Source organism: Leuresthes tenuis, unplaced genomic scaffold (genome assembly GCF_036924035.1).
Source record: "Leuresthes tenuis unplaced genomic scaffold, fLeuTen1.0.hap1 SCAF_16, whole genome shotgun sequence".
NCBI classification, from domain to species: Eukaryota; Metazoa; Chordata; class Actinopteri; order Atheriniformes; family Atherinopsidae; genus Leuresthes; species Leuresthes tenuis.
In genome coordinates, this window is record NW_027325370.1 from 11316897 (window position 1) to 11335824 (window position 18928).

The 18928-nt window shown below is 42.0% G+C and overlaps 2 protein-coding genes across 3 annotated transcripts in view; one reads left to right on the plus strand and one right to left on the minus strand.

Annotated features, from left to right (window-relative positions):
- Window positions 1–331: 331 nt before the first annotated feature.
- Window positions 332–18928, plus strand: part of tprg1l (tumor protein p63 regulated 1-like) — a 63048-nt gene continuing 44451 nt past the window's right edge. Inside the window, exons 1-6 of one of the 2 annotated variants that reach the window (XR_011907836.1) lie at window positions 332–724; window positions 841–932; window positions 1124–1174; window positions 1545–1670; window positions 1927–2080; window positions 2634–3888. Coding sequence is in view for 1 of the 2 variants with exons in the window: in XM_072366211.1 (XP_072222312.1) it covers window positions 497–724; window positions 841–932; window positions 1124–1174; window positions 1545–1670; window positions 1927–2080; window positions 2634–2828 (846 nt within the window). In the remaining variant the exon portion in view is untranslated. Of the gene's footprint in view, window positions 725–840; window positions 933–1123; window positions 1175–1544; window positions 1671–1926; window positions 2081–2633; window positions 4015–18928 lie in introns of those variants that run through there. The other variant, XM_072366211.1, reaches the window with a different exon arrangement.
- wrap73 (WD repeat containing, antisense to TP73) lies at window positions 4544–17969 on the minus strand. Its single transcript, XM_072366206.1, has 12 exons — window positions 17688–17969; window positions 17437–17589; window positions 16349–16465; window positions 9793–9865; window positions 8019–8122; window positions 7371–7457; window positions 6586–6720; window positions 6398–6475; window positions 6205–6307; window positions 5981–6106; window positions 5623–5814; window positions 4544–5053 (listed from the first exon to the last, which is right to left on the minus strand). Exons 1-12 carry the CDS (start codon window positions 17775–17777, stop codon window positions 4941–4943), a joined length of 1371 nt encoding a protein of 456 aa, XP_072222307.1. The 5' UTR covers window positions 17778–17969; the 3' UTR covers window positions 4544–4940.

An 18928-nucleotide genomic window follows, 5' to 3' on the forward strand; every position in this document is an offset into this window, starting at 1 on the left:
TTTCCACAGTTCTGACAATGAAACAAAATATAGTTTAAAGTTGGGAACACTGAGTGGGTTTGCTGAACAATCTATGGACTTTAGTGGATCATTATTGGATCAACGTTGCCTCAAACCTTCAAAGTTACCATTGTAAACTAATTCAATTCAGTTTTCCAAAAGTTTGGAGTTTATGGAACAATCATAGCCACAAGATAAAATAAGGAGGAGCATGAGTTTAATCAAATCAAAACTCTAAATAACATTTTGACAAGAGCTATGAGGACTGGGTTTGTCCACTCCAGACACCTGTTCCTACAATCAGCAGGATGAATGTCTCTTTAAGAGGAAGGAAATCAGAAGGGGGAAGTGAAGCAAGAAGGAACTGCTTCCTATTTACCCCCACGACCAAAACATTATTTCTGCGCAATGGGAGAGTCTGCGTCTTCGGAAAGACATCTAGTCTAACAGCAGGCTCGCATTCTCAGGAAGCTCGTCGAACATCGTTTCCTCCGCCATGCTTCAGCTGAACGACACGATAGAGCCGGAGAGTCCGGGCGCCGCGGTTCTCCATCCTGACGAAACTGACGAGGGGCTCGAGGTCGCCTTCACGCCGCCGGAGGCCGGCCGAAGCCTGGGACAAGCGGCCGCCGTGGCCTGCTGCCCCCCGTTACAAACGCTGACGCCTTTTCATGTGCACAACCCCACAATGCAAGCCAAAGTGAAGGACTACTTCGTGTTCAGGGTGAGTTGCTCGTGTTGATGTTCTTAGATGAAACAGGCTGTTGTAGACACATGACGGTGACGCTGGCTTCTCTGCGATGATGCTGATGATGGGCGGTTGTGTGATGCTGATCTCAGCCAGGTACCATTGAGCAGGCAGTGAGCGACATCCGGACCGTGGCGCTCCCTTCTGAAGACGGGGAGGTGCTCAGCGTCTGGCTGCTGGCAGAGTGAGTATCAGCGGCATGCGGCTGTGCGTAATCAGCCTGAAACATGAGGACGATCCGCTGCGTGCGCCGAAGGGGAGATTTACAAACACATAAACACTTCAGCTGAGGGTCTATTAGCAAGGCAGGGTTTCATATTCTGCTCCGTCACTGTCAAAAGTTTGACATGTCATGTTTCTGTGGGATTTCTACAGAATTGATCACTGGAACAACGAGGGGGAGAGACTTGTGCTCATAACCGATAAGTGAGTAAGAACGTTTTTGTTCGGTCACACTTTGAAATAAGGGTACAAATGATACTGAAGTGACCCTTCGTTAACTCATGATGATGTGGTGCATAAATGAATCCAGGTTATATCATGCCTTCCTGTGCTTTCATGGGATTATTTCCCACTTCTGAAAACCCACCATTTTAATGAAATCCACAGCGAGCTCATCATTAGTTCAAGGTGAGAAACAGGAAGTGGTGATGTGTCTTACAATGTATTCAATCACCACCTGCCATGGATGAAATAAAGGTGACTGAAGTGTATGATTTGTACCCTTTTGATAAAGCATCACTGTTTTATTTCAACGGAGGAAACTTGCTGAAACTAATTCAGTTTTTGTGCTCAGGTCCCTGCTGGTCTGCAAGTATGACTTCATTAATCTGGTGTGTCAGCAAGTTATCAGGATCTCTCTCAATGCGGTGGACACCATCTCAGTGGGCGAGTTTGAGTTCCCACCCAAATCCCTCAATAAGTATGTCAACGAATTTGTCGCCTGCCAACAGCAAATCATTTTTTACTCTCATTTCTTGACGTCACTGCGCAGCCACGCGTGTGGCAAAATTATTTGTGAAAAATGTGTACAAGCTGACATACAATGTAGTAAAAGTACAGAATGAGGATGAAAAATATAGTTTTATAGACATGCGTGGCTCTGTTTGGTGGCTTGTGGTGAGCTTGTACTAACCTTGTTCTGGGGTAATCACTCTGATCTTGGACTTTTCTTGCAGACGAGAGGGCTATGGGATTCGTGTCCAGTGGGACAAACGTCCCCGGGCTTCGTTCGTTAACCGCTGGAACCCCTGGTCCACAGACATGCCCTACGCCACCTTCACAGAGCACCCCATGGCCCACGCCGATGAGAAGGTCGCCTCCCTCTGTCAGGTATAATCCCTTTGACTGCAAATACACTGTAATGATGAGTAAATAGCCCTTTAGATTATTTCACTTTGGTAAGCATCTTTGATATGAAGGGTGAAAGGTGACTCATGGGGACATTGGAAGAGCGGTCCTTTCATGCACTAAAAGGAACAAAAACAACTCCAGCAGCACAGGCCAACTGGAAACAATAGAGTTATTGCTGCCTAAATGGCTTCATTCATCGTCTTGAACAAATATGGTTATTTAGACAACTTACATTTGTTCATTCATGTTGAAAGCTGTGTTTATTCCTTATTGGCAAAGGAACTACCCTATTTTGGGCAATTCTCTGGGGCTATTTTCTCATTCAATGTTGCTCACTTTGCTTCGTGCAATAAATGAGGCTTGTTAGGCTGTTTGGTCTCAATTGGTCCCTTATGCAACTTTCGAGAGCAGCCTCCAGAGACTTTTTATTATTTTTTACCAGGTTGTAGTTTTACAAAGATGCAGACTGTATGTTAACAGAGTGTGTAACGGGCTTTCCCAGTGTCATGTTCTTTTTCTCCTACTTTCCAAGTTGGACAACTTCAAAACGCAGCTGGTGCAGGCAGTGAAGAAAGCCCATAAGGAGTATCCCATCCCCGGTCGGGCGAACGGCGTCCTGATCTTGGAAAGACCCCTGCTCATCGAGACTTATCTGGGCATTATGTCCTTCATCAACAATGAAGCCAAGCTGGGCTACTCAATGACGCGTGGCAAGATTGGCTTCTAAATTCTGTTTTCCGAATAGAATGCACTGTCTGAGGGAAGCTACAGTGTAGTGTGTGTGTGTGTGCAAGTTGAGTCCATGACATGTCCACACCTCCTTAAGCTGGTGTCGCAGACAAGTGGTTATCCTGCAGCAGGTAAATGATGGGCAGCACTGTATGGAATGTCGACTCATTCATTAATTTTTTTCTTCTCTTTTCGTGCTCTTGCGTTGCTTTTCATTAAAGCGCTGCGCACAGATCTGCCACAGACATAAGATTTATGCAGCATGTGCCCGTGCGACATTAGGTGCGGCTGCAGCACTTTTTGATTTAGGGGCTCGTCAAAACCAACACGACATTAAGATTTCAGGGTTAAAGTCTGTGCTTTGCTTGGATACTTTTCTCCGGCAACAAAGGAAAAAAGGGCACAGAGGAGGCGAGCAGTGAAAGCACAACATCAGAGGAGAATATGTTGCGCCCCGTTACGTGATATTGTTTGAAATGAATCACTGTATTATTTCCGTTACAGAGCTAAAGGGTAGCCTCTTGCAGTGGACTAGCAGCAAATACACCGAGCAGAGCAGTCCTGTCACGTGATGGTCGTAATAACCAGTACAGTCAGGAAGCTAACAGATGGAATACATCTCTCAGGATCAGTGAAACTTGTTCAGCGGAAAAGTCACGTTTGGCACATTTTCTCGTCCGCGTTCATATTTATTTTCGTCGCTCAAAGTAGGGAGCTTGCAGAACTGCTCTGGCTACTGCAACATACACTCCTGTATGTCGTGTATGTTTTATGCAAAGCGACCGCAAACCACGTCTTTTTGTTTGTTTGGTTCTTTGAGTTAATTACACATTTGAAATCAGCTGCACCAAGGTGAAAGGGAATATTAGATGGGTTACATGTGCATTAAAATGCTTTCTGTCAGATCATTAACCACGCAAAGTATGTATATTGAGAGTAGGATTTAGGCGATTTCTTTCTCAACTCAGACCCTGTAATACATTAATGTCCAACCAAAGGCTACAGACAGCGTTGTCACCTTTTTCCGGTCTTACTTGTGCATGTTTTCTGCACGTTGAGTTTGCATGACAGATGTCTTTTTTTTTTTTTCCGTTTGTTTTTTAACGAATAAGTGCATTTCTAAAAGTGATTGTTTAATCTGCACCTGTTTTGATGAAGTGAACTCATAAACGCTTATAGAAAATTATTTCCTTGCCAGTTCTGGAGTATCTTATTGAAGGAGATTTTTAGCACAGCAGCTACAATGACAAAATGACAAAAACCTACAAAGACCCCCAAAAGACGAGGCATGCAGGACAGGCCTGCACAATTGTAGGTCAAACACTGAAAAAGTGTCTTCATGTATGACATTCCTGCTGCCAAGGACTGCATACAAGTTATTTAAGTTACAGTTGGAGAAGCTTTGGGATTCAAGTGTTCAGAAATAGGCTTCCACACACAGATGATGCCTTGTGGCCTGGTACTCTTACTTATTTACGTGTTCATTGCAGGTACAAACTGTTAGGAGCCACGAGTCGGTTAAAGATACACACAACACCTGCTATTAAAAACAAAGCAAAACATGTCTGTGTTTGTTCATGAAGCAAGTCCCATACCACTGTTTTCTATCAAGATTCTTCTTTATCTCTACCTGTAGTCAGACTATTTCAGCTAATCTGAGACGCAGATGGTTTTGACTGACTGGAAGGTTTAAACAAACACCCAACTCTTCACGGGGCATTATTTATCAAAAGTTTTATTTCGAATAATTACACAATTTCATAGAAATACACTTGCAAAAGAGTCAAACTAAGAAAACAGTGTCCTCTATAAAATTTGTAGAACATTTGCATCGTCACAGTGTGTCACTAGTGCTTCAGGAGCTATTTAAACATGTAAAAGAAAGAAAGAAGATCAAGATTAGTTCCTTAGAAGACGGGTCTTATCAAGTACTGCCTGCTTAAATCTTGACAAGAAAAAAACAAAAACATCCCAGTAACCTGCACTGGGGGCCTCACAAGCTTCATAAGCACCTGCAATCCAGCATAAGCGATATCTAGGAGTGTTTCTCATTGGTCTTTGTCAATGCGAGTGTGTATGGTTTCAAGAGCCTGAAGAGTAACCTCGTTTTTTAAATGCCTTCCTGTTCGGTGTCCATATAGCACAAACAAAGCTGCTCCTTTCCAAGCAGGATCAGAGAGTCTCCACTGCTGTGCCAGTTTAAGGACTGGACTTGAAAGCCACCTGGCAGAAGAGAAAGGGGGGGGATCTGTCATGAGAATGCACTTACACACAAACAATAGGAGTAAGAGTCATTGTGCATTCTAATGATCAGATTATAACGTGCTTCAGATAACTGTCTGCACCCTGGACTCAAAGTCTTTTTATTATAGCATCTGCATGGAGTCCACATTTAAAGACCACGTTCTCTATATGTGTAAAAGGACTGGCATCAATGGAAAATTGTCTCCCTCACATGCACACAGCAAACAGAACCTGACCGGCTTTATTGATGCTCACACTTAAGATGTAACAACCAAAAAAACACTTCCCATGGTGAGACTCCCATCCATCAGGCACAAACACCAGGGATGCTCTTAATATGTTCAAAAAGCAGGAAATGATGAAAACAAACTTAACTGAAAACACGGATAAGTCCTGCAACAGATGGTTTGGCCCACACAGAGCTCTGATCTCAGCACAACTTCAACTCTTACAAAACTAATGGGAAGGCCAGAGTGCAGATGTTACCCCCCACATCTCCATACTCTAATTATCCCAATGCTCACGTTCTCAGTGCTCATGCATTTTACCTTCAGCAGGGACTTGAACAGAAACGCAGCCTCCTGAAGACCAGAGATAGAGTTTGCTGTTGCCGGTACACAGAGCCAGCCGGGGGCGCCGGGGGTCCCACTGAAAGCAACGTACGGGCGACGTCTGCTCCAGCACCGCATCCAGGCTCATCTTCTGCATGTCCCACACCCAGAGAACAGTGGCCATGTTGTCTGCCGTGACAGAAATGCACATACATGTTTAAAGCCACTCAGCCTTCAAAGCAGACAAGAACTAGAAATACTAGAAAAATAACAGCTAAGTAGATATAAAAGACTAGAAATGTTTCTAGTAATAGTTCTTTTAAAAAGGCTTTCTTGACTCATCATGAAATCTTACCGTTTTTGGTGGCAAGATAGCGACTGTCTGAGCTGAATGCCAAAACAGAGACACCGATCTTGGGGTTGGCTCGGTCTGGGTCAGGTTTGACCACAGGAATTTGGAAAGGTAACGGGAGGATCTCATCTGGATGAGGCAGCAACAATTTAAAACACTCAAACTGCTACTTTACCTCAGGGATTTTCATCAAACACTGCTTTAAGAAGTGATGAACTGCTCCATACATTTGCTCTGAGTGCTGAAGAGGGAGGTGCCCACCGTGATGTTGTGTAGCGACATTTCATCACTGGCCACAGCTGGCCTTCTTTCCACTTCTTTGTACACAGTCTAGGAACACAGCGAGCAGTAATAAAACTTCACAAAACTGAATCGCGATGCATTCGAGGCTGAACTGTATGGCGGCTGAATAACACTCACAGCTTTCGTGTTTTCAATGGTTGCCGGGTGCTCAAATTGTGTGATTTTCTTCCATGTGATATGATTAAGGATGCGCACCTGACACGAGGGCGGAAAATGTTGCAGTTTACTTCGTATCATTATTGACAACGGTACACAACAAATTCTTGTCACAATAAGAATGGAATGTTTTAAGCAATTGTCCATACTTTTTCATCATAGCTGCCAATGGCCAGGAACTGGCTGCTGGGGCTCCAGGACACCGACTTGACACCCAGTGACCACTCGTAGGCACTGTAGGTTGACAGCAACCGGCCATCCAAAGAGTACAGTAACACCTTGAACTGTGGAAAGATACACACAATAAACTGTGATACTGCCAAGAGCACAAATTTTCTGTGGGTCCAACAAAAGAAACATTTGCTTTGTGTTAATCTCGTCACTTAAACTCGCATTTTTTAAGTAAGTTCTCCCAGCATTTGAAATTATGTGGAGAATACAAGATACGGAAGCTTGTCAAAAGATTAGAAGATTACCCATCAGCTACCTAGTTAGAAGTCCAGAAAATAAGACCATGTGTGAAAACAGCAGGCAACCCTCCTGAGGTTTTACAGAGTGATCTGAACTGCTGCTTCTTATCGCCTTCTGTTGACGTGCACGTTGCCTTCCGCTCACTTGCAGATATTTCAAATACAAGCAATATCGATATAAACACAAAAAAATAGTCACGCGGGAGCCTCATCAGTCGTTTGACTTGCTGTAAATAAAGCAGCGATTTTCACAGCATACTTTCTGCATCATGCAATGCTTCCTGTGTAATCTGCCGCAGCCACAGGCATGCGTGAACAGCCCCTGCAGAGACGCAGCTCCATGCACTTTTTCTGTTGAAGTGCGAGAACAGCTAAGCGTGTATCTCACATAATCCAAGTTATATCATAGATATTCTGTCCTCTGTTGTTGAGCGTTTGGTGAGTCTGCAAAGGAACTGGCTAACCTCGAGACAGCTATCCCACACTGCCAGCACACAGCCGTTGGGAGACCACTCCAATCCTGCCAGGTCTTGTGTCTCAGTTTCAAAATGCTGTGGAAGAGTTAAATAACACCTTAATTTACATAAATTCTCACAAAATCTACAACAATACTGTCAAGTGAATTACAAAAAGTAAATCAAATTTTTTCAATTTAAAAAAAAAGAAAAAGATAAGTTTCCACACTTCTATGAACACATCTGCATGAAATCTTGAATAAAAGGAGTCCACTCAGAGTATTAATAGTGGGTGTTTAAGTGGCAGATCATGTAAACCATGCAGAGGTACGTTATTAAAAAAGTTAGATAAAGTTAGAATACACTGATGAGACAAACATCACAAGCCCTCACAGGTGAAAGGAAGACTGCAAAGTGTTCAAAGTCTCGCCATGACCTCCAAAGTCCTTAGATAAACAAACTGGATCTTTAGTGGCTCCAGCTTCCAACTTATCAGGGCTAAGAGTGACGTTTTCATGCCATTTTAGTGGCATATTGCATTCACCAGCATACATCTAAATTTCTTGCAGTGTTATCTGCCCATTTTCTTTAATATTAGGACATGTGAATTGCTATAAAACTGAAGCTGAATGTGAAAAACAGAAGTGTCCTGCTTACCCTGAGTAAATGCCAGTCATCACACACAAATATGCTGACATAGTCTTTGCAGTCACGGCGTTCAGCCAAGGCCATGTAGCACCCGTCTCTGCTGAAGTCAATACCTGTGTGTGACAGAGAAAGCCCCAATTATACAGAAAAAACACCAGTTACAGTAGCTTGTCCAAAACCAATCAATTATGAGGCAAGAACCAATTTGAAGTGTCACGTCTGAATTTTATGAGAGAAAGCCGAATTCTTCTGCGGAGACACTTGTGGTTCGTGTTTGGCGAAACCGTCTTTTAATAACTGACAATTACGTCAAAGAAAACTAGAGTTCCTCTGGCGATGAGATGACCACAGCTGTTCATTCTGATGTTCAGACACGTGCAAATGTAACAACTGACCTTTCGCATGTTCTCTGTGACAGTTTTTGGTCAATCGTCAACAGGATCTCACACCACACCAGGAGCATGTTAGGAGAATATTTTGTCTGCTTGAGGCACTTAACTGTGCAAGTAACACTTATCATATCATACTAGGATTTTAACGTCTAAGGTAACTTATTACAGGCTTCCTCAACAATCTGTGGTGTCTTGTGTTTTTCAGCTGATGGTGGAAGTTCTCTAACCAGTTGACTTCTGGCCTTCTCCCACCTATTTTGTTGACTTAGTAAGGTCATGTATGATCAGGACTGTGTGTGTGTGTGTGGGGGGTGGGGGGGCGGTGGTAGCTTGGCTACCCTGTTTCTGTGTCTCACTTCCTGACGGCCTCACCTGCTCTATTTGACATTGCAGAGCATCTGGTGGTAATAGCACATTGTTTAAGTAGCCACGATTGGTTCCAGCAGACATATCACAAGCAGAATGAGACACATCTACCCTCCGTGGAATCCACGGGTCACAAGGCGAAAACAATACATGGGAACTGTCACAGGTGGTAATAAAACAATTATAGATCTTTGTTATGTAAAAAAAAAAAAAAAAAAGTGTCAGGAGGCACAGCCAGCGCTTGAACGTTGTCACATTATCAAATTAGAATATCTGACCCCAACTGAAAAACTCCAAAGTCTTCAGGTTATAGCATGTAATCACAAGTATGGAAAAAACTTGCACTGACAACGTGAACGTAACAGCTATATTGAACTGAAAAATGAAGTATGTTTAAGTAGTTCGTGTTCCTGTCACTGCTCACAGTCACAGTTTGGTTCTTAAAATGTAAACCAGGTAATGCAGGATCTCTAATGCTTTTTTTAATGTTTTTAATTCAATAAACACATGAAGAAATATAAACCTAATAAAAAACATTTCCATTTTGATCATGACATCGTTAAGTCCTGGCTTAAAAAAAAAAAAAAGTTGGTTATCTACACTGATAACTGGATACATACCCACATAGTGCGCTGTGCATTCTGTCCAACCTAATTATCTGATTTTTTGGCACCGTTAAGTCTGCAGTATGCAACTATCATGGCTGTATTATTTTTATGACAGCTCTGAAGATACATGGATTGCAGAAGGGCATAGTATCGCATGTGGAAAATGGGGAGAGTCAGAGACAATCATATTTCCACAAGTTGCTGACAGGCCTGTTATGAAGAGCATGCCCCATTTACTGAAGAGGGGCACAGCTGTCAGCAGAGGGTACCATAGTTTGGCAACGTATCCTGGGTTGTGCCAAAAGGTAAAGAACAGCTCATGATTGATGGGGCATGCCAAGGCACTCAGCTGACCATGTCCTCAGGTACTCTGGTAATACATACCGTACGAACTCATAACATCATTCTCATACTCACCCTTCTGACAGGCTTTGGGATACTTGATGTAAGACACAGCTTTGGTGCACAGGGACCAGACGGTAACTCTCAGCTGTCAAAACAACAGAGGAAAGAAGGGCAGTAAAATATTTGATCAATTATTAACATGATTCCAAACAGGCTAAAATACTAAAAATAAATGCATCCCTCTGATAACAATATTATAAGGGATGCTAACGCTCAATTATGTAAAGTATATGTCGTATATGGACAAAGGTTCACCTAATAACAGAAAACACCTAATAAGATGTCCATCAAACAGTTACACTGGCCTAACCAAGGCCTCTAACTGCTCATGTGAACCTCAAGATCAGCTATGGAGATCCAGACCACAGGCCAGCATGGACCACAGTGCGTTCAAATGGCTGTAAACAAACTGTCTTTTGTCTTTAAGGAGGTTAATATCGAAGAGACATATGAGACACTGACATCCATCCATCTCATGATGGTACAGCTGAATGTGTCATGCGTTGCCCTTTAAGTCCCTGCCACAAAAAATGAGTTATACCACATAAAGTTTAAGAAAAAAAAAAGGACACTGATTAAAGTAAGAACTTGAGCACGTGTGTGAATCAGTAAATCCAAAACAACACCTCAACATGGCAAGAACATAGAATAAGTCTGTTCTGTTGCCAAGATGTAGTGTTTCATGTTTGCTACAAAGTGTGACATAATAACAGCAACTATCTGAGCCCGATGTTGGCGTGACAAAGAAACCACCTGCGTTAACGCTCAGTTTTGACAGCGGTCACTCAAACAGCCAGTTCAATAGGCGGGATGTTTTCTTTCATGAAAAAGAAGCACCAGGCAGTCCTGAGGACACTGGTGGAAATCTGCAGGTTCCTACACTGCGTAGCTTTCAGGGTGCTAATCTGTCCTTAGCAGAAACAGACTGACAACAGAGAAATACAACCCCGAAAAACATCATTCACGTCATTCAAAGGACAGGAAGAGCGATTGCTCACAGACATTAAGATTAAATTAGTGGTACTAATACAACACAATTAGGAGGGCTGCAGGATACTCTCTCGAGCTCACTTCTCTTTCAAACCCAATGTCAGCCTGTAGAAATGTATCGGCTAATAGTAAGCTCAGCTGTAATATGGGCAATAATGGAAAATGGCTGCAGTCCTGCTTGAGCAATAAACCGCATATCTAATGCGTGAGAGCCAATCACTATCAATCTATCAATCAACTGTGTAAAAAAGCTTGAAAAAATAAAATAAAAAATGAGAAAATGAATATTTTCCATTTTCTAAGAACTGCAACTGAGCTGCTTCTTTTCTTTTCTTTATTTTCAGAGGAAAATAAAAGACAGCTAAGCCGAGAGAAATAAATCAATGGCTGAAGTGAATTGCTGTTTTCAGTATTGCACTGTAGTATACCCAAGGCTTTAGTTTCAGCACACACCATCACAGTCATTCCTTTTCCAAACACAAGTGTTGCGCATTCTTGTCAGAATCAGAATTAGAGGAGAGAAAAAAATGTTTAATCTCTTTATAAAACCAGACATATAAGGAGAAAAAATAAATAAATACCAACATCAGTAGGCTTTCATCAAAGCATCCAGCCAGACATTTGAACTGGGCAAAGTCTGTTACCTAACTGGGCTAAAGTGCAGACCCTTCGCTGGGTCAAGACGCCCAGCTGTGTTGGCCCTATAATAACACCTCACTGCACACTTTCTGGATTTCCCCTCTGACAAGGTGCCATGACAACCAGTGACAACACCGCTCAAACACAAACACACTGACACTTCTTGGATGCTTTGAACCCCGCCACACAGGGGATGCAGAGACATCAAGACCGGAATGGAGTGTAACTTTAAACTGGCTCAAGGAAGGTAGAGGGTATCATCAGGAAAATAGGTGGAAGATGCTTTTCCATGTGGGTGGTGCGCAGTGAGAGCCTCAGATGGCAAAACTACTGTGGAGATGATGCATCTTCAACAAAGGGGAGCAGCACTTTAAAAATGGGAGCTTGGGACCTCAACTTCAGTTTCTACATCAAAAATCTAAATAGCTGTTGTTTAGGTTTTCAAACTGTTGCGATTACAACAAACACAAGTACTAAACATTAAGAGAAGAGAACTCAACCTTTGACCCAGGGGCGGAGGTTTGAGGGGTTTCTACAAAACGAGCAATGCCCAATAAGATAAATGAATTCAAAGTCCCCAACTTCCCTTGCTGTGTGTTAACAAGATCATTTTAAGATACTGCCAAACACAACAACTGGTGCCCATTTCTATCACTGCATCCATTTAGTATCGATTAACGACTATTCATTTCCAGAGCAGAAACGGGGAACATTACCAACTGGACAACTCCTAGGCAACATGATACACTGTAATAAGTTGTAGATGAAAGTTACTGACAGAAACCTGGAATAAAACTTATCCAACAGACATTTTTTATTGCACACCTATCCAAATGCGAGAGAATGGGCAACTGCACTTGATGCCTTATAGGCCTATCTGTCAGCAGAGGATTAGACTGTTGGCATTCCACATAGGGAGCTATCTCAAACCGATATAGCCCAATTCTCCTGTTACAGTCTCATGATTCTACTGAGGATCCGGACCCTCTTACAGTCCACAAAGGGTACGGGTGAGCTATTGTCCCACGTTGCAGTGCTTCAGCTGCTCACACTTCCAGTTTACAGTAGCAATACTGCCAAGAATGCTACATGTTTGCAAAGCTTCAGCTGCACCTGCCAAGAATGCTACTGTTAATCTGACCCCAACAATGTAAAAACCATTAAAGAAGTCAACCTCAGCAAGGTCCTTGGCTGGAGTTTTTCCACCCTCAGTTCATCGCCCCTCACTTGGTAAAGAAGGATTAACATGTATGTGCGAGTGGCATTTTGTGAGGTCTTCAAATAAATGATCGGAATTCAAATAGGAGCTGACCTGCGTAAACTCTCACTATACATAGGCTAGGTTTGAGCGATGTGACTTTCTATTAACTCTATCATATGGCGCCGTCCTGTACTGTACAACAGCTGTTTTATAACTTCTGCGAAAAAACCCAGTAGCTGAAACCAACAGACCCCAAAGCCTTGAAGATGCGATATTTCAGAACATTTCTGGCAGGCTGGGGCGACGGCTCTCACTTTATAGTCCGTCCAGAGCTTCCCCAAAGACCTCAGTTAACACTAGACACCAATTCTCTTTTTCCTTACCTCAGTTGTGAGGTGATAGATTATTGTGTTGAAAAAAAAAAAAAACAGAAGACAGAGAGATGTTCTGGTTTTAAAAGTAAGAGACAAAGGCAGCCAGACACACATACACAGCCAGCTAAGCAGATTTACGGGCAAATAGACAGACAGACAAACACTTACACAGAGGCATGATCCACACCACAGGCAGCTGTCCCTAAACAAGTTAATATAGCAGGCTGTTTATGAGTCGGGCTGAAACTTAAGCCTGACACGAACACCCTGGCACTGCCTTAATGAAATCTTGGGCTGGGGTGAAGGTAAGTTCAGTGGACTCCTTGGTAATATTTTAACAAGAGACAGTTTTTTTTCTTATTACAATAGTTTTGCCAGTACTTACTGTTGGTCTGACCAGCACAGAGAGCACCACATCTGTGTGACTACACCATGAGTGTGTTACGCATTTCACACTCAATGGCATTTTAAAGCGCTTTGGTTCGAGCATAAAACCCTTCAAATGCGAGAAGCACAAAATCCACCAGTAATGCATTTAAACTATTTTAAGAAAAGTAATGTTACAATCCAGTTTAAAAGAACGTGTTTAATGAACGAAGCCGAGTGTGAAACAGAATTATAGAAATAAGATGCAGCAGCAGCTAAAAGCAGCGGGAGCAGTCAAATGGAAAAAGGGGGGAGCTGTAGTTACCTCCAGTTGTGACTGGAGCGATTAACCCAACATGTGTTCATATGGACCAGAGGGGAAGCCAAAAAAGTGCAATGTAATGCAAAAGTTACAATGACTGACAGAAAAAAGCGGAAATTATCTAAATGAAAATGTCAACTTTGTGAGAATTTAAAAAAGAAAGGAAGAAAGAAACAATCTGTTGCCCGAGTGGTTGTAAAAATGAGCCCCTGAAAAAACAATATGTGGAACGGTTCTGAGTAACACCCAAACATGGCTGCCAATAGCAACGACCTTTACTTTAATCTGCTTACAATTTTTTATCCAAATGAATGAAGATATAAAGTCACATGTTTTTTGTTTGTTTTTTTTGGGGGGGGGGGGGGGGGGGGGCAGCCCCAAAACACTACTTTACTGTGACTTTCTTTTTTTCCTAATGAATAAAAAAGGAAAAGAAAGAGCAAAAGAATGCTGGAAGAAAGAAGACACGACTGTAAAACAAGTTGCAACCATAAATACTAACAATACTTTTTGCTGATTAACTTGTCTCAGCAAAGCATTAATGGCGGTTGAAAGTTCAAAGAGTGAGTATGCAGTGAAGGGATAGTTGTGATCACGAGTCAGGCATATGTTCAAACATACCATGACTACAAGCAAAGCCACACCCGGGTGTAATGTCTAAGCTGCGCTGTCATACGTAGATGCCATCTCTCTGAAGGAAAGGGAATTTTCCCCAGCCAATTCCTTTTTCTTCTCTTTCTTGGAAGATGCAAACAGACACAGAGCAGTCATGCCCCAGACGTTTGCCCTCTCTGCACCCTTCTCCAGACCAGACACAGTTAGCTGTCGGACCACAGCACCTGTCAACTCAGTCCTAGAGTCAGGTTCAGCATGACAGATGTGGCCTTCCAAGGTGCCTCCGTCATATTCCACGTGGCAGCTTCCATGTCTTCTAACCCCGGCCAACACATGCTTTGCAAATGGAACGAATAAGAAAACAGCAGTCGGGAGGTACAGAAAATAACTTGACGCATCTTTATTAGTCTGGATGTAGTTTTGCAGACCTCCATAAACTACTCTTAATATCTCTTGACCCAACAGAGTTGCTTGAGGCAGTTGCGTCAACTACAAACAAGAGGAGGCCAAGACTGAAAAAAACAGGAAAAAAAAGATTTATCACTTCTAAGCGGCACCCTAACCCACCTCTGGGTAAAATATTTTCATGCAAATATGTCCAAAACATATTGCAAAACACGTTTCATCTATGCTAAAGCCAGCGTTTTGTATTAGTTTATTACCGACATGTGTCTGCATCATGAAATTTATCCTATAAAAAGCTTTAAAACTGTAAAATCTACCAAAGAATATCACTTGTTCAGCATGAGTTTGTTGTTTGAGAAGCTCTTTCGAAGGAATGGGGACAAAACCTGAATATATTTTTAAAATAAAAACAAAACATATATATACAGAGAAATGTATGTATAACTTGAGCCCTTCGACTCCATTAAGTCTGATGAATAAATAATAAATAACTTTTAGCAGGTGAGGGTATGAATACATGTTCCTCAATAATCTACAACCTGGGTTATGATACCGACTCATGATGTCCACCGAGAACCACACATGGCACCACAACACAGGTCTTGGATAAAAACTGCTTCACATTCAGAAAGTTCAGACCCTGCGCAAAGAGCAGCCGACCACGTTGATGTGCGACAACGATAATCTCTTTCAGAGAGCCGCACATTTCTTCATGTGATTTTCTCACTATGAATCGCATCAGAATCTAAAACAGCCGATGCAAAAACCAACAATGGAGGGCAAGAAAAACAAGAGGCCGACTGCAACTAGCTGCTAAAGTTCAGCATTATTAAGTGTGAAGTAAGATTAAATGTACCAAAAAGTCCATTTAAAAATCCCCGTTCAGTTAAATATATCTCACATCTGCGTCCTGATTTCCCACTCGATCAGATACGTTTGTATGCAGGGACACGAGTGTTCCTTTAATCAAAACTCTAATCATCTCTAATCACAAAATTCAGCAATCCAGTTTGAAGTGTGCACATGACAGTAAGTTCAAGTTTAAATCTCCCATTGAATACCACGGCTTCAGTTTCCTCAGATATTTCCTGAATGGCAAGGAAAGGAAACATCCGAGAGGATAAACTTCATTTCATCTTTTGCGTGCTTCCGAGAAGTTAACTGGAGTTTATGTCGCTGCCCTTAACCTGCGATACGTTTCACAGAAGGAAAGAGGCACGATCAAAGTGGACCATTTTATTCAGGCACTGCAGATTTATCACTTTACCAGGCAGCTAAATCCGGTTAATAAAACCCCTTCCTTTCTATATTTCAAGGATTGTTCTATGTTTATTGGAAGGATAACATCATTAAACAGACCCAGTAAAATAACAGCCCTACATCAGCACGGCACAGACACATTGCATCCATGCCTAAGAGGTACTTGAGACGCATGTATGACAGGACGCTAACAGGAGGGGAGGAATGAAATCAGGCTGAATACATGCAGCAGGTGGGAGGCTGCAGAGGCAGGCAAGAAAGGCTCTGGTGTCTGGCTATTTTCAGGTTCCCCTTCCTTACGGGCCAGCAACAGTTGAAACCAGACAAGCATATGTATAAAAACACTTCTATGAGCATGAATGCATGCACACATGCACAAACCAACTTCGCACTTACATGAAACTCAGTGGTGTTGAGAATGTGACGTCCGTCTGGACTCCAGCGTGAGGAGACTAGTCCTATTGAGCCCTCATCAATCTTACAGTGCCAGTCGGGCTGTTCGAGAGACCACACCTGAAGAAGAAGACGGGGGACAGGCCAGAGAGTGACAGAAGGACAGTAATCAGCCATCATCTATGACATCCGTCACACGCATCCACAAACTCCCTTGATTTGATTTACAGCATTAAAAGACACAAGAACAAGAAACCATGAAAGACTGGCACTGGATACCAATACAAAGGTAAGGTATTCACACTATGATGAGTGTGAAACTAATTATAAAAAGCTGAGAACCTGACACAACTGAAGTAACAATGAACTTCTTAAGTTCCGTCTGTTCCTTGAGATCTTAGTTTTAAAAAGAAAAACTCCAAGTATGCAGTGTACAATAGGCGTGAAGGACAAGATTACAGTCCTTACATGGCATGTCAGAAGTATTCAGGTATTGATTTAATGGGAATAAATTTCAACTGTTAAAACAGCTTATTTACCACCGTTAGTGCGTTCAATTTCTTTTGCAATACCGGCCGGGCCTGGTGTCAAATTTCTGCTGTTTATCCTTTGAAATCTAGTGCAGTTGAAGTGTTTGAACAAAGCAATAATAACATAAAATTCCCCATACAGTCCATAGAGGCCCTTTTTTTTTTTTAACAACAAATAACAATCTACTAAAATGTCATAACTGTAACAGCCCTACATGTCAGAGATGTTGTCCTTCACGTAGAATAGCCTGGGGAAAACACCTTTGTATTTAGAATAAGAACTTAACCGAAAGAGGCAGACATGACTTCAAACAGGGCATGTCTGAGTTGAAAAGTTCTGAAGTCTGATTGCATAAAACGTAGTGAAGTATTTGCATCCCAAACAACTAAATATGCAAAAATATAGAAAAATCCATACCCCACCTCAACAGTCAGAAATACTAATGTTCTTTGAAGAAAGCTGCCAATAATAAACAAATTTCTGTTGTTGGAGGAACAACCAATCAATACTAGCATCGTTAACAGTATGGCATGTGTTTACAGTAGAGCTTATGACCCAACCTGTACCAGTCCTCTCTTGTACATTGCACAGAGAATAAAGAGAGAGTCAGAGGACCAGTCCATGTGGGATATTTGATCCAGGCAGGTGTAGAGCTGGAGGATTTGCAAGGTGCTCACATCTCGCACCACCAGTCGGTACTGTACACAGGTGGCCTTAGTACAGTCAGAGGAAAAAAAGAAATTATTGATGCTTCTGCTCCATTTCACTGAGCTTGTCATGCAACCACAAACCATGCCACTCAAATACTTACCAAATAGGTTCCATCTGGGGAAACTTTGCAAAGTTGGTTGGATTGCTTGAAGACCTCAGAAAAATTCATCTTACAGGCACAACTGTTCATATTAAGGAAAATATGGACTTCATTACATCTTAAAACAATAGTCGAATAAGGTTTTTACATATCCAACTGGACGAAATCAAAGTTGCAGTTTCCAAGTATTAACGCAAGATGGCGTCATAAGTCCAACAAATAAATATGCTTCGCACAAGACATATTGAATACAGACACATACACACAAGACCGTTTTCCGCTCAAAGTACACAGAATAATTGCAAAGAACACTACGTTACAACATAAAATTGATTAATTCTGCTTCGGGACATAGCGTCAGAAACAATAAGAAGCTAAAAGTAACTAACTTATGTTAGCTTGGCTAGATGCCTCGGGAACTACATGAACCAAAAAACAAGTTAACCTCGTCTAAGTAGCATGTTTTACTTGTCCGTTGTCAGTTTCGCTTTATATTACCAAAATATTTCATCAGTAGAAAGGGCGAGTTGAAAACCTCACCGAAACCGTAGTCACCTGTTAGACTAGTGACTGAGCTTGTTCACCGCTAGCATGTAGCGCTACAACTTAGCAGGTAATCTTAGCTAACCGTCAAACTCTTTCGTCTTTGGCAACTCTTCCTTCTGACATCAAGTGCCGCACTTCTGTCGATAGAACGAGAGATGGATAAAGTTCCACAAATCACTCAGAAATTTTTTTTCCTCCGCATGATTGCCTTGGAATCACACAACGTTGATCCAACTGTTGCTGGGTTGTTTGAACGTAAAACGACACACTAATCCTGTCCAATAAGCATCACCCTGTGGCGTATTGCCTTCTGGGAAACGTTGTTCATTATTCAATTTTTGTACGTTCACTGGGTTGCCGACGTGTGCGTCCGTTTCAAGTTAGAACAAACCTATAGGCAACATTTTGATTTTCTCTGATAGATTAATTACTTTGCTGGTGTATTGATTTTGGATACTTTTAATATTTAAGTCATAACCTAATCTCACACCACAAACCCCATTATTCTGTGTGTTTATTTGATCCTAAATCGTTTCATAAAAAGCTGTTTAAAAAAAAAAACACACACACACACAAGCATCTTGTATTCTGAGTAGGAAACAATTTAAGTCGTTTTCCGAGCTGAAAAGGTTTCCCGCTTGTGTGCGGCCAAATCGCGCTACCGCCTCTCCACTTCTCTTAGCGCAAAAAAAAAA

What these genes read in the sequence shown, in the direction of transcription:
- wrap73 (XM_072366206.1), bottom strand. Translation starts at nt 17,777, where the DNA reads ATGAACAGTTGTGCCTGTAAGATGAATTTTTCTGAGGTCTTCAAGCAA. An exon ending in CCCCAGATGGAACCTATTTG is followed by an intron (nt 17,590 to 17,687) that starts GTAAGTATTTGA and finishes GACTGTACTAAG; the next exon opens with GCCACCTGTGTACAGTACCG. An exon ending in TCAACACCACTGAGTTTCAT is followed by an intron (nt 9,866 to 16,348) that starts GTAAGTGCGAAG and finishes TTGTTTTGACAG; the next exon opens with CTGAGAGTTACCGTCTGGTC.